Source organism: Natator depressus, chromosome 4 (assembly GCF_965152275.1).
Source record: "Natator depressus isolate rNatDep1 chromosome 4, rNatDep2.hap1, whole genome shotgun sequence".
Classification (NCBI taxonomy): Eukaryota; Metazoa; Chordata; order Testudines; family Cheloniidae; genus Natator; species Natator depressus.
The window spans coordinates 86,029,393-86,042,729 of record NC_134237.1 but is presented as its reverse complement, the minus strand read 5'-3'; the positions used below and the strand labels follow the sequence as shown (position 1 = coordinate 86,042,729).

Here is a 13,337-nt window from a genome sequence, read left to right as displayed (position 1 = left end):
CAGTGGGAACTTGGAGTGCACAGAGAATGCAGGACTGGGCCCAAAACATAGAACAGAAAGTAATGCATATAGCGTATCAGCTCAGTGGTAATACAGTACTTAATTCTTGCACTATCATAACACCACCAGAGATAATTATATTTGGTAATAGCAAACATAATTTGACTTTGGGGAGTCTCTGATTCTTCTCCTTCAGTCACCTTTCTATACCACAAAAGAATTCTACAGAATAAATTTGAGAGGCTTCTATAGATCTTCCTAATAGTGACTTCAGTTCTGTACCCCATATTGTGAAAAATAAACTAACCTTTTCTCATCATTAACACACATACTCCTCTCCTTATCAATAAAAATAGTAATATTAGTGCAAAGCGCTGACAACTGAGCATATTGTATTTAATAAGCGTTACTAAAATCTATACTAATGCAATCACTGCTTCATCTGTCAATAATTAGGGTGTCTCAATGCCATCCTCACGAGAGAGAGAAAAAATGAAGTGTCAGCATGATTTATAGTCTGGCTGACTAGAAGACCAGCTTGTTATAGTTACTTTGTCTGAAGCTCAGTTTATGATTTGCTATGTTTTTAAATGCCAGGTTCCACTTTGAGCCACTCAGATGATCCTTCAGACTTTAAAACTTTAGATTCCACTTGCCTGTTCTAAAGCTGTGTGTGTCTATTACAAAACACTAGTGGTGTAATTCTGATGCAACCGCATATGCCCTCACCTACATTTCAGTCAATATACTCTATAATCCCAGAGACATCATGAGCTCGACTTCAGTTCAGTTCTCCTAGGCCCTAACTCCTTGCTCTGTTCATTATGCTGCTGTTTACTGCCTCATAGCCACTATTCATTGATCAAGGCCCAGAAAAGTTCAATAGGACAGACAGCACCTTGGCAAAGATTGCCTTTTGTATTATGACTGTCAGCTGTATGATGGAAATTTTACCATGGGACACAGTGACACTGCTCATATTCCCATAATTCTATTAGGCAATAGAGCAAGTAGTCTCGGTAGACTGAATAGTTGACATATTTACATGAACAGAGAATATTATCTGCCTCATCTAAATTAATACTGAATGAAATAGGGAGCTTAACTAGTCAGAGGTCTGTGCTGGGCAAATAGATCATTTTCCAATCACATATTCACTTGTGCCTCATAATGAGTTGGGGGGACAAGAAAGCAAGCTGTAAGATCATCTCTAAAAATAGCACCAAAATTCCCTGAAAAGAAAAATGGTTTACAGAAAGGAGAAGGCTGATGCTAGTACTGGGAATACAGGAGACACCGGTTGGCTTGTTGCTCTTGTTTCAAAAATGGTACTATTTTCGCAACTTTTCATGAAAAATCAAATAAAACACACTGAAATAGGATAATTTTTGCTGCATTAAGTGGGAACATGAGTCTACATGAGAGATTTCTTTTTATATCTGCCTGACTGCTGAATTCATTGGGAAATGGCATGGAGACTATTTCTGTGATACATCTAAAATGGAGTTAGCTTTGAAATAGTAAATGTCATTCTCTAAGCCCAAAAGAAACTTATCACCAATACCAGGACACGCCTACATATGATTTCCCATCAGCTAACAATATGTGATCCTGTTTGGTACTCTTATTGGTCAACGGAAACACTGAAGGACAATACATTATATTTAGGAAGATTAAATATTTATGGTTAATAGAAAATATACATAAGTAATATATTTTAAAAAATAAATCACAGTGCAGTTTTCTGGGGCCTACTTGTGTCTCAAAATATTAGTAAATTCAGGGAGGGGAGGTCAGAACTACCTAAGAGTAACCTTTGATCAAATATATGCTAGAATGTTCTAGATGAAAAATTGGATAACTTTGAATAAGGTAATCAATAAGTCTCTTATCATCTGTTGGTAACCAGGCACTCAGAACTAAGATGAGCCTACATCACAAATGTATTATTTAGGTATGGCCTGAACTTTCCCAGCCTTTGGAGGTGTTCCGTTTCAGGGTTTTGTTTTGGGAGCTCCTTTGTGTTGAGGGATGGGAGAGAGGCACCCATTGCTTTGTAACCACTCAGGACTACTTTTTACATTGAGTAATCTAACTTGCAAGTAAATGAGCACAGGAGCTCTTCATCAGGTAACACTCTCATATCTTCAGGTTTCAGAGTAGCAGCCGTGTTAGTCTGTATTCGCAAAAAGAAAAGGAGTACTTGTGGCACCTTAGAGACTAGCCAATTTATTTGAGCATAAGCTTTCGTGAGCTACAGCTCACTTCATCGGATGCATCTCATATCTTCGTAAACCTCTTACAAGGCTCATTTATTTATTTTGTGGCAAGGATGATTCACTACCCCTATTATCCCCACACATAATCCTATCTAAAAACTTATACTTCTTTATGATGGTTTCCATTCACCGACTTAATTTTTTGCTAGAAATGCTGCGGTTATCACATAACACCTAAACATCCAGGAGCTGCACAATCCACCTCAGGATAAATACATCATAAATCCAGAACCACCATTTTGCACTTCCACAATGACAATCTGTCTCATCTGGAGCACACAGAGCTTGGTAGCCACACATCTTACCCCCCTCCCCCACCTGTTCATTTCAATTGTATATGTTGGGGCTTTTAATCAGGGATCTGATTCAACAAAGCATTTAACCACATGACTAAGTCTGACTGAAATGAGTCTTAAGTGCTTTGCTGAATCAGGAGTCCTAATGACCAAACAAGGTTTTAGCCACAGTGACCAAAAGAGATTGCATTTACTATTGATTTATATTATGCTGAAGGGTTAACACTAGACACCCTTTCCCAGTGCAGTGATTTAAATCAAAAGCCACTGGAGGCAAGGCAGTGATCAGTGCCCCCAGTTGTGTGGCTCACTTCAAGTGTATCCTGCTCATCCTTGATTATGCATGAAGCAGATGGTAACTTTTGACATTTTAAATTGGTTTGCACCTTTTGTCATCTCTGTTGATCTACATACCGAGTCCTACCAATTTATCAGGCAGCAAAAATCCTATTGTTTTGACTGGTTTAGTTTTGATTGTGAGTTACCAGCATGCATAGAACAAATTGCTATTTTGTTGCCTTTAAGTTGAGCAAATATGCAGCCCTCTTTAACACAGATCACTTGTCTGGGGGAATGATGAGTTAACAGGCAGGGCAAACCTCTTCTACTTATGGGTCTGGCCTTACCTGGAGAGAGACGTTCAGTGATAGAGAATCTGTCATGGAAAGATGTTCAGTATCTGTCTTGTCATCAGCTATTTGGCACCTTATAGAAAGGCCTCTTTATGTCAGCTATAGTTACCAATGTACTACAATACTTCTATCAGCTATTGTTTTGCACATAATATAATTGTGCTCTTTAAGCAGTAACTCTTAGGGGCAATGCACATAAAGGTTTCAGTGAACAACAATTATCCAACAAAAAGTTGCTGTGCTATATGTCAAACTGCATTCAACGTGAGTTTTAGTTTTTCTTTGTTTGATTCCTACTCAAAATTCCTAACCATTAGTGCATTAGTATTTGTAAACTACGGTCACCATAAAAACTAGGATGCATGCAAAATATTTTCACATACAAATCTGAAATACATGGAGACTTAAAGTTGCAGACATACCTAATGGTGCAACCCTATCTAGGGCATTTTTATACTCAGTTATACAAAACACAGAACACGCTCTGTTTACAAAGTACAAATTCAAAATTGTGTGGTTACCATATGGTACTGTTTCTGCATGATTTTGCTTTTTATACATGTACATTTATTAACTGTACATTATTTCTTACTTGTGGACTGGAAACAAAGTATCCCTCTAAATGATTTTTCAGCCATGCAAGCTTTAGTTAATCATTTGTCTGTCCTCAAAGTTGTGAGGAGTAGGAACGTGGAGCTTATTAATTCTGCACCTTGATGCATGGATGAACTGAAGGAGGACTGATGAAACAAAATAAGATGGCTAAGGGCCAGAGTTTTCTGCCTGGGGTAATCTGCTGCTTGTGGCACTGATTTTTAGAAGTCCTGGTGATGTGTCACTGTTGGTAGGACTGTACTAAATTAACAAAAAGTTGTTTATTTTAGTGCTGCTAGTTTAAAGATGAAAGGTTTTCTTTAAGGATGATATAACAATACTTTACATTTATTTAGTACCTTTCCAACAGAACATTAAGTTTTCTCTACACACATGAAGGAGTTAAATCTCACAATACCTCTGTAATACAGGGAATTATCCTGTTACAAAGATGAAAATCTGACACCCGGATCAAGAATCTTATTTTTATAAGTTTTGAGAAACCCCCAGCTTCCATCGACTTGCTCAGCACCTCAAAAAGTTGGGGCTTGTGGGACTTAGCCAATGGGACACTGGCAACTGAGCATAAAACCTCATGCTCCAGTGGCTTAGCCACAAGATCCCCCTTCCCCTCTATATAACAAGAAACAAAACCTAATATTTGTGGATAGCATTGTACAGTACCCTTCTTCACAAAGAACTGTTGTGTGTATGTAATAAGGACTTTAAGATACAACATCTTAGAGCAAGATAAGTATTTGATGGCTTTGTAGATAAATACTGATCTTTCATTCTTGGACTGCAAAGTAATTCCAGCCTGTGGCCCTACAACACCATACTAGAACACCATTGACTATGACTGGAATGATCGGAGACACCACTGAATGATTGATAGTCTGTAAGAAAGTTTTGGAGCTTAGGTATTCAAAAACCTACCAGAAATAAATGTAAAGACACAAGTATATTATTTGTAACCAATTCCCTTCAGAGTTTTTAAATTAAAAGAACAAAAAATAAAATAAAATAAAATAAAATGATTAACTATGGAAAGGTTTTGACATATCAACTTCAAAGAGAGAAAAATAGTTTTATGGTAACTACTTGTAACTTAATGCCTTTTTCATGTTTTGAATCCTTATTTATCCTTGGGACAGTAGGATTCCTCATGGATTTAGAAATATCTTTGCTAGACATTGATTCACATAAATTCGTATAAAATTGCACCAAGTGCAAGATTTTCACAGGAGGCAGAGCCTTGTTCATAACACGTGTGACAATGTTTCACAGATAACCTTGCTCCTGGCAATACTAACCTTCAAAAAGGTCAAGGGCTGTGCCAAGCAAAGCAATACTTGAATCCCAAAATACACTCATTCCCTAGGCCATCTGATCATTGAAAGGATATAGAGTGGGAAATGGATTCTCCATAAGTCTAAATTTTAGCTCTGTAATAAATAAGCCAATTCTCTGCAAGAAATAAACACAATAGTTTAAGAGATTGTCACATGGCAATGTCTTCCATTACAGAAGAACCTCAAAATTAATATTACTGACCTTCTTGTAAATCCCTTATTTTTTTTTAAATCATGCAAAATATGTACATGATGCATCATTAGATGAGAACTGTACATGTACTGAAAACGAGAGGAAGCAGAGGTGTTTTCCTTTTAACTAGAGCTTCAGGTATTGATATATTTTCAACTGGAAAAAGATGGAGCTCAGCAAAGCTGTAATGTATATTGCAGAAATGCATAGCTAGATGATATTGCAGCTTCTTAGTAATGACAGTGGACCAGTGTTTTCTAAAATGTGTACTGGGAACATTGCTGTTGTCTTGACCTTTTTTTCTGGGTCATATGATATTATACATATGTTTCTTTCCAGCCTCACTGACCAAATATCCAATTTCTAGAAGTATTTGGAGACTGAGGGGAACCCCCACAGTGGGGACAAGAAGAGAAAGAATATGCATGCCTAGTACTTTAAAATCATTTCAACTCAACCTTTAATTAGGAATAGTTTTAAGACTACATTTTCTGAATGTGAACTGCAAAGGTTAATTGTCTTTATCCACTGTTGATGATGGACCCTGCCTAAAAGATGGGGAGCCAGAGGGGTTGGAATGGAGGGGGAAGAAAGAGCTGTTCATAAAAGAAGACATAAAACTCAGTATCCACAGGAAGATGTCCTTCTCTTAAGCAGAAGAATGAATAAGCGAAGTAGAGTATGCTAAAAATATATCATTTGTTAGAGTACTATTTTTCATTAAGGAATGACTAATTTATAAACAGAAATATAACCACCTACTTACACTCATCAAAAATCCTCCTACACCATACTGAGCATGACTTTCCTTGGCTCTATCTTATTTAAAACAACCAGAATTGTTCCGAGTTTTAACTTTACTGTTTGATTTAAATTGTGAAGTGATCTAAAAGACTGTTTAGTTTAAAACCACAATATTGTTGAATCAAACTCTTGTTCAAATTCTTCTGGATTCTTTGTCTGAGTTTCTTCATGACATATGAAGTATCTTCCTAATGAAGAATCTGTTATGCACTGGATGGTTTTATTATCACAGATCATCATCATCTGTGGCCAGTTTCGTACAGTTAAGTTTGGTATTTTTATTTCACCTGGAAATGTGAAGGATAATTATTGCCAAATGACATGGCTAGGTTTGCAATGTGATTCAGATATAGTGTACTGTATTTTAATGGTTCTTTCATATTAAGTGGCAATAATTACAAGACACCCCAAACACATTTCTAGAAACAAACATTTTGGGATTCTAATGGAAAATTCTAATTTAGCATCCAAACAGCAACTTCAGGTTGAAAGCACTGGTTTGAAAACAGGTTATTACAGTATGTAAACAATACCATATTTATAATACTTTAAATTTACAAAGCAACTTTCTTTCAGAGAGATATCATGGATGCTTTATGGACTGTTTAAAATGCTATCACCTATTATCCGAGTGTGTAGACACATTTTGATGACTAAATTAACATAAGAGGAAAGATTGTAAAATATGCTTTAAGAGCTGTAGACCACACAGCCAGAAAAATGTGAAGGACAAAATCTGTAACTATCTATTCAGTGTTGATATGACTCACACAATTTATTTCAGAGTAACAGCCGTGTTAGTCTGTATTCGTAAAAAGAAAAAAGAAGAGTACTTGTGGCACCTTAGAGACTAACCAGTTTATTTGAGCATGAGCTTTCGTGAGCTACAGCTCACTTCATCGGATGCATAGCATATCGTGGAAACTGCAGAATCTGCAGTTTCCACGATATGCTATGCATCCGATGAAGTGAGCTGTAGCTCACGAAAGCTCATGCTCAAATAAACTGGTTAGTCTCTAAGGTGCCACAAGTACTCCTTTTCTTTTTTCTTTTTACACAATTTATTGTAATCTAGGAAATTTAAAAGCCTCTGTACTGTTTATAAATCCAGACTGCACTATTTTCATGTGAAGAAAACCATAGTTTAACATCAGTTCTTGATAAGAGGAATAACATACCAGCCAAAGACCTATAGAAATATACGCTCACATATACAGTACATATGTACTGTATATATGAGAGTTATATATCTATATACATATCTACACACACTTTAAATAGAAACAGCTCAACACATGAAAACTAAGGATGTAGTGCAAACATTCAGAGAAAATAACCATAATTGAGTTCATTTTTGTGGTGGAACTACTTTAAAAGAAAATACCACAGGGTTGTGAATTAAAAGTCAGAGGAAAGTTCACAGATGCCATCTGAGACAGAAGATGAAACAGATCAAAAGGAAAAACAGAGCAGTCCAAAAATCTCTGGATGAGTACTCTCTCTCTGTCCCCAGTACTGATCCATTTCATCAGGAATTCATGCACAGACTAATAAAGTGAAAGTCATACCTATCCTCATTAGCAGGTCTTGCACACAATTTTTGGTTCAGTTTTGCACAAAAACTGACCTTTCAAAATGGATATAGAATTCATAGCAATCATAATAAAGAGCATACATATTTCAAATTGACATTCAGTGTCTGACCTCAGTTTATCAGAATCTCTCTCTTGGTGGTAATGTAATTGTAATACATTATACAACAAACAAGCACACCTGATGTATAGTATTAATCAAAGTTTAGTCTGGTGATTTCCTAAATTCACTTGCACATACTAGGTGCTAAACTTGATGCTAAAATAAAAATCTGCTATCCTGCACTAAGCCATTGTCCCCCCGTTTCTAAAATTCCTGGAAAAAGTAGCTGCAGGGTCTTGGGTTAGGAACACATTGTGCATGTCAGCCCTCAGAGTAACATGATGAGAGTGGTCAGAGGAGATTGCTAGAGCTCCAGAGAGTACAGCTGGCTGATGTCTAAACATAAGCAGCTAGATCCTTTGGTTGGGTTGAGCTTGGACCTGAAGAAGATGGGTGGGAACCACAAAGATACCACCTTTGGTGCTCCCTGATCACAGAGCTGGAAAGGAGTTCATTCAGCCTTTGCACAACTTAGAGCAGCATCGGGCTGCTCTTTATTATGTCTGGCTACAATGGAGAGAGTTTACTCAGGTAGGAACGGTCAGAGTTCGATACAGCTTTGTCCATATCTTCTGGACTGGTGGGACAATGGCTGACGTAGTTGAATCCCAAGATGTCCATGAAATCCAGCTTTAAGCCTGCTTTGCATCATTGGAGTGGTACTAAAGGGGGCATAGCAGAACAGAGGATCTAGCTCACCGGGAAAAATCCACCCCACTGACGTTAGTGTAGTTACACCAGGGCTGAATTTGGGTTACTAGCCACCCCCATATGACACCCCCCCCCCACACACACACAGGTAATCCATGCACAGCAACAAATCCCATGTGCTAGGCAAACAGATCTTTCCACTGCTTAGTGCACCACTTCAAGTTTGAGAGTCTTCCCCACCCACCACAAGCTTTTTTTTTTTTTTTTTTTACACTACTAAAGATGTTCATACAAGTAAACTGAACCAATGAGCCTGAGACGTGGGGCAAGTATGGAAGGGTGCCAAAGAGGCTAAGTAAAGATAGGTATCGCAACTCTAGGAGTATCAGCTTTAGGAAGGCAGGGGTTTTTTGCAGATCTTATTCTTATGGAAGAAGGGGGGGGGGGGGAAAGAGAGATTTTTTCCAAAACCGCTGATGCTCTCTTTAAACCAATCAAGAGAAACTAACATTGGGGATCACTTTCCATCCATGCTGCTTTTCTCAAGGTTGCCCACTGTATAATCCCTGCAACACTGGCCTTAATTGCAAAGTCGATTGCCAGAACACCCTTGCAGCGGTGAAGCATCTGGCAGTCCCCAAGCAGTGGTAATTCCTACGAAGTGCCACCCATTTTTAGGATCCACACAATATCCAGTGGCGCTTTTTCAATCACTTACGTTAAACTTTCCCACAGGGACTTGACTGCAGGGCTCATCCCGTGTCTTCCTACCACTGTGCTAAAATTAAACTGAGCTCTAATTAAACTCCTGAAAAGGCTGAGAAGGGAGATGGTTCGCCAGCGGGTCCCTTGTAGCAGGCTCGGTTCAGGGATGAAAAATGCGTGAACCACCGCCTACTGCTCAGTGACTTCCAAACAGGCGTTTGTTTCACCAGCTCAGCAGTCATGAAACCTGGCACTTAAAACACCAACATTTTCTGTTTGTCTTTTACGGGGGTTTTCATATTGTTTACAAGCAAGGGTTGGAGAGAGAGAGAGAAAAAATGTTCACAAGTACTTTCAGATTCGGCGTATTTTAAGGCAAAAATGCTCACGGAAGCTCTTCTATACTTGGCAGAGTTGAACCTCGCTGCGAAAGAAGGCGCGAAATCCGCCGTGTAGTTTTGGGGATGTTGCGAGATTAAGTGACGGGGAGGACCCCACTCCCCCCCCCCACGCTATCATTTCCCTAACTCTGCAGTGCTGTTTAAATCTACCTCGTGGTATGGTGGTCCCTCCCCTGCCCTTCTCTCAGGCCGTCTTCTCTTTAAACCCCTCATCCCCACTATACACCCCAAGGAGACTCCTGAAGATCCTCGAAACCTCTCCCGGGGTTTTTCTTCCTCTATTTCCTGCTTTTGATCGTTTTTCCCCCATTATTTTTCTCCTCGCCCCCTCCCCCCGAATACACCCCTCTCCCTCGCTCATCTTCCACCCCAGATTTCGCCCCTGCCCGCCCCCCCCCCCAGTTTGTGTCGCCCCCCGTTCTGCTCACTCAGGGCGGGGCTGATCCCAGCCGCAGGTGAAGGCGGAGTCTACACTGGCGCCAAGGGGCACGCTCGGCTCTCAGGCATGCTCTCCAGCAGCGGGGGAGCAAAACCCTGACACGACACAGTCCCCATGGAAAGTTGCGCTGCTCGAAAAGGCCACCGAGCGGACCCTTCGTTAAGCTTTCGCCACTTCTGCATCCCAGCCAAGCCCCCTCCGTGTCCCCCACGCTTGGTGTTATTCGTTTTCCTGAGCTGTTCCCGGAGCCCCCCGTGTCTCTGTAGCTCATGGGGGGGGGGGGGGGGCTAAATCCTTTGGCTAGGCACAGCGTAGGAGAAGGGAACTCTAAATCGGCGAGTGGGAACAAGGAAGAGCAAAATCTAGCAGGGAAGGCGTAAGCCACCCTACCGATCCGGGCATCATTGATAGGCTGGCTGCATCTCTAAAAATAAAGATTTTTAGCAGGAGTTGCCCAGGCCGGGAGAGAGGGAGCCTTCAGAGCGAACTTCTACTGGAAAATCCGCAGCCGCTGGAGAAATCTGAGGCCGCTTCGCGGGTGAGATTAATGGACACACTGCGCTCTGGCTCCGTGCCCCAAGTGTGGCTGGAACTGGCGAGGGGACAGGGGCTATCATCATCCAGGCGGAGGGGAAAAGAAACGGAGTCCGACTGTACACCCTCATCTCCAGAGAGCCGCCGCCTCCTCCTCCCTCTCCTCCTCCCCCCCCCCCCCAGCCCAGGACGGCTGTCTGCCTCCATTCCCACCCTCCCCTACCCCACTCACCGGCACCCGAAGCGCCTCCAACTCCTCTAGCAGAGCCAGGAGCAAGGCAGGAGAGGGGAGGAGAAAACAAAACACCCGGAGCATCACGTACCTTGAGCTCCTCAATGTCCAGGCTTGTGGATCGGTCCATAGAATGAAACTAAACGACACGGAGGCGAACCGGGGAAGTTGTGCCAAAATTTAAAAAAATAAAAATAAAATAAAATAAAAAATCTAGACTCCCAGTTTCCAGCCCAAACTCAGCCTTGTCCTCCAAACCCTGGCAGCTCCTCTCAGTCTCATTCTCCGTGATCACGCCTCCTCCACCGGTTAAAAATAAATAAAATAATAATTCACTTTTTTACTCCCTGACGGATTATAGAGACAGGTGATCTTTCCCCGGTAAATCCCGTGTCGATGAAAGGAGGAGAGAAGCCAAAAATAATAATAATAAAATCCACTCAGTTTAATCTGACTACTTCTTCGTCTGCAATAAGCTTAGAAAGCAGCGAACTGCTGCATCCCAAGGAAAAAAAACTGCTTCACTGGACAGCATCCTGCAGCAAATTTCAGGCAAATGTGTTCAAATTGATGAGAAGAGTATATCATGACAGCCTGTCTCCGTTATTCTGGTAGCTAATGTAGCACCTGTGAGCCTCAGATATTAGCAATGATCAATTTCACCGGAAAGAAAATCCGCCAAGTCCTGCCTAGACTCAAAAAATTGTTTTGCTGCTAAAGATATTTTCTCAATAAAAATAAAGATAAGAAAGTCTGTAGGGAATGGTCTCCTTTGAAGGGTTATGCTAGAAGAGTTGAGAGGAAATTAGGAGGTGGATCTCTTTGCAGAAAAGCGAGAGAAAGGGGGAAGAGATTTTTCCCCCTTCTTTCCTGTTTTACTGTCCTTCACCGCCAGGTGACTGACTTCACTTCTCTCCTCTCATGGCCAACACTGAGGGGATTTCTCTCATCTGTCAAAAAGCAACATTTCCTTTCTCGACAAATACAACCTCTGGGTCTTAAAGCCTGGCCGCCGCTGCCACTCTGTGCATTAGCCTGCCGGCATTTTAATGTATCTGTCCCTTTTTTATCATTCGTAGATTGCAAGCAGATATAATCACGTTGGATCACTTAGGATACAAGTACCTCCTTGCAGTTTCCTCCTTAGATATTTTGCCCCATGTAGGGGAGATCTTTAAATAAGCAAATGTATTGAATCTCACAGCAGAGGTACTGCTATTTCCCTCACACTTAAAAAAAAAAAACAAATATTGCTTGCAAAATTAAACACAGGGGCTGGTACCTTTCACTTGATTTTATTGGTAAAATACATGTTTTTGTAGAATTGTTTATCTTATTAATGTGAAATGGGCAGTAGTTTTGGCAGAACAACCTTTTTGATGTCGCATGGATATAAAATCCGGATACCTCTCCATTACTTTAGTAATTTCCTTTCTTTTTCTAAAGGATTCAGTGTGCTGAGGTTCTCATGGGACATTAAGCTGTAAATAGAATCAAAATTAGATTTTAAAAAAATTCAAATTCCTCCCCACCAGGATCTTGATTTGATCAAACTCATTCTCCCCCCCCCCCCCCTGCATTCTGACTTGCAGGGTTTTAAAAATAAGACTGTCCATATGATTTCTGTTTTCCTACCTTCAATCTTTCTGAGGCCTTCTTTTTAAATTAACTCTTTGGCTGACAGATTCTGAACAGGCATATTCTTGTACTATTGCCCTCTCCTATTGTACATATTCTACATTAATATCATTGCAGTTTTTTAACATCGTAGACACATTTAATAGTTCCAAGCATATAATATATTTTAGTTCAATAAGGGCTTATTTTTTTAGTCTGCTATTCAAGGTCAACAGAAGGTTAAACTAAGGGTGGCTGTGCCACATTCCAACTATGGGACATAGCCCATATCTTCTAGAATCAACTATAGAGATGAGGCAAAGACAGGCAAAGGACACTTCTCATCTTAGAACAAACTGTGTGTGACTTAATGGTGCATTCACAATGAATCTGAATATATACTTAATCAAAATAGAACTGCAATTTGCAAAGATTAAGGACCTGATCCTACATTCCAACTATGTCTAAATAGAGGACTGGAAAACTGGACACTAAACAAGTTACTGTAGGACCTATAGAAATAGTAATTTAAAGTTATCTTTGCTCTGATAAAATTTGCACATAGCCATTTATTATTTAGACAGAAATTGCACAAGAGACCTGTCTTAACTAGGACACTTCCTCTCTTAAAAGATATCAGAAGGGTAGCCATGTTAGTCTGGATCTGTAAAAGCGGCAAAGAGTCCTGTGGCACCATATAGGCTAACAGATGTATTGGAGCACAGGCTTTCATGCATCTGACGAAGTGGGAAAGCCTATGCTCCAATACATCTGTTAGTCTATATGGTGCCACAGGACTCTTTGCCTCTCTTAAAAAGACATTCCTAAAACATCCCCCAAAATATCAGATCTAATTCTAGTCTACCTTTATTAAACTATATAAACTTCTGATAAAAATGGTCCCTTGAATGGA

At 40.2% G+C, this 13,337-nt stretch overlaps 1 protein-coding gene across 3 annotated transcripts in view; it reads right to left on the bottom strand.

Annotated features, from left to right (window-relative positions):
• Nucleotides 1-11,566, bottom strand: part of SGCZ (sarcoglycan zeta) — an 804,491-nt gene extending 792,925 nt beyond the window's left edge. For 2 of the 3 annotated variants that reach the window (XM_074951353.1, XM_074951352.1), the window contains exon 1: nt 10,899-11,566. Coding sequence is in view for 2 of the 3 variants with exons in the window: in XM_074951352.1 (XP_074807453.1) it covers nt 10,899-10,937 (39 nt within the window). In the remaining variant the exon portion in view is untranslated. Of the gene's footprint in view, nt 1-10,807 lie in introns of all 3 variants that reach the window. The other variant, XM_074951351.1, reaches the window with a different exon arrangement.
• Between the last annotated feature and the right edge of the window lie 1,771 nt (nt 11,567-13,337).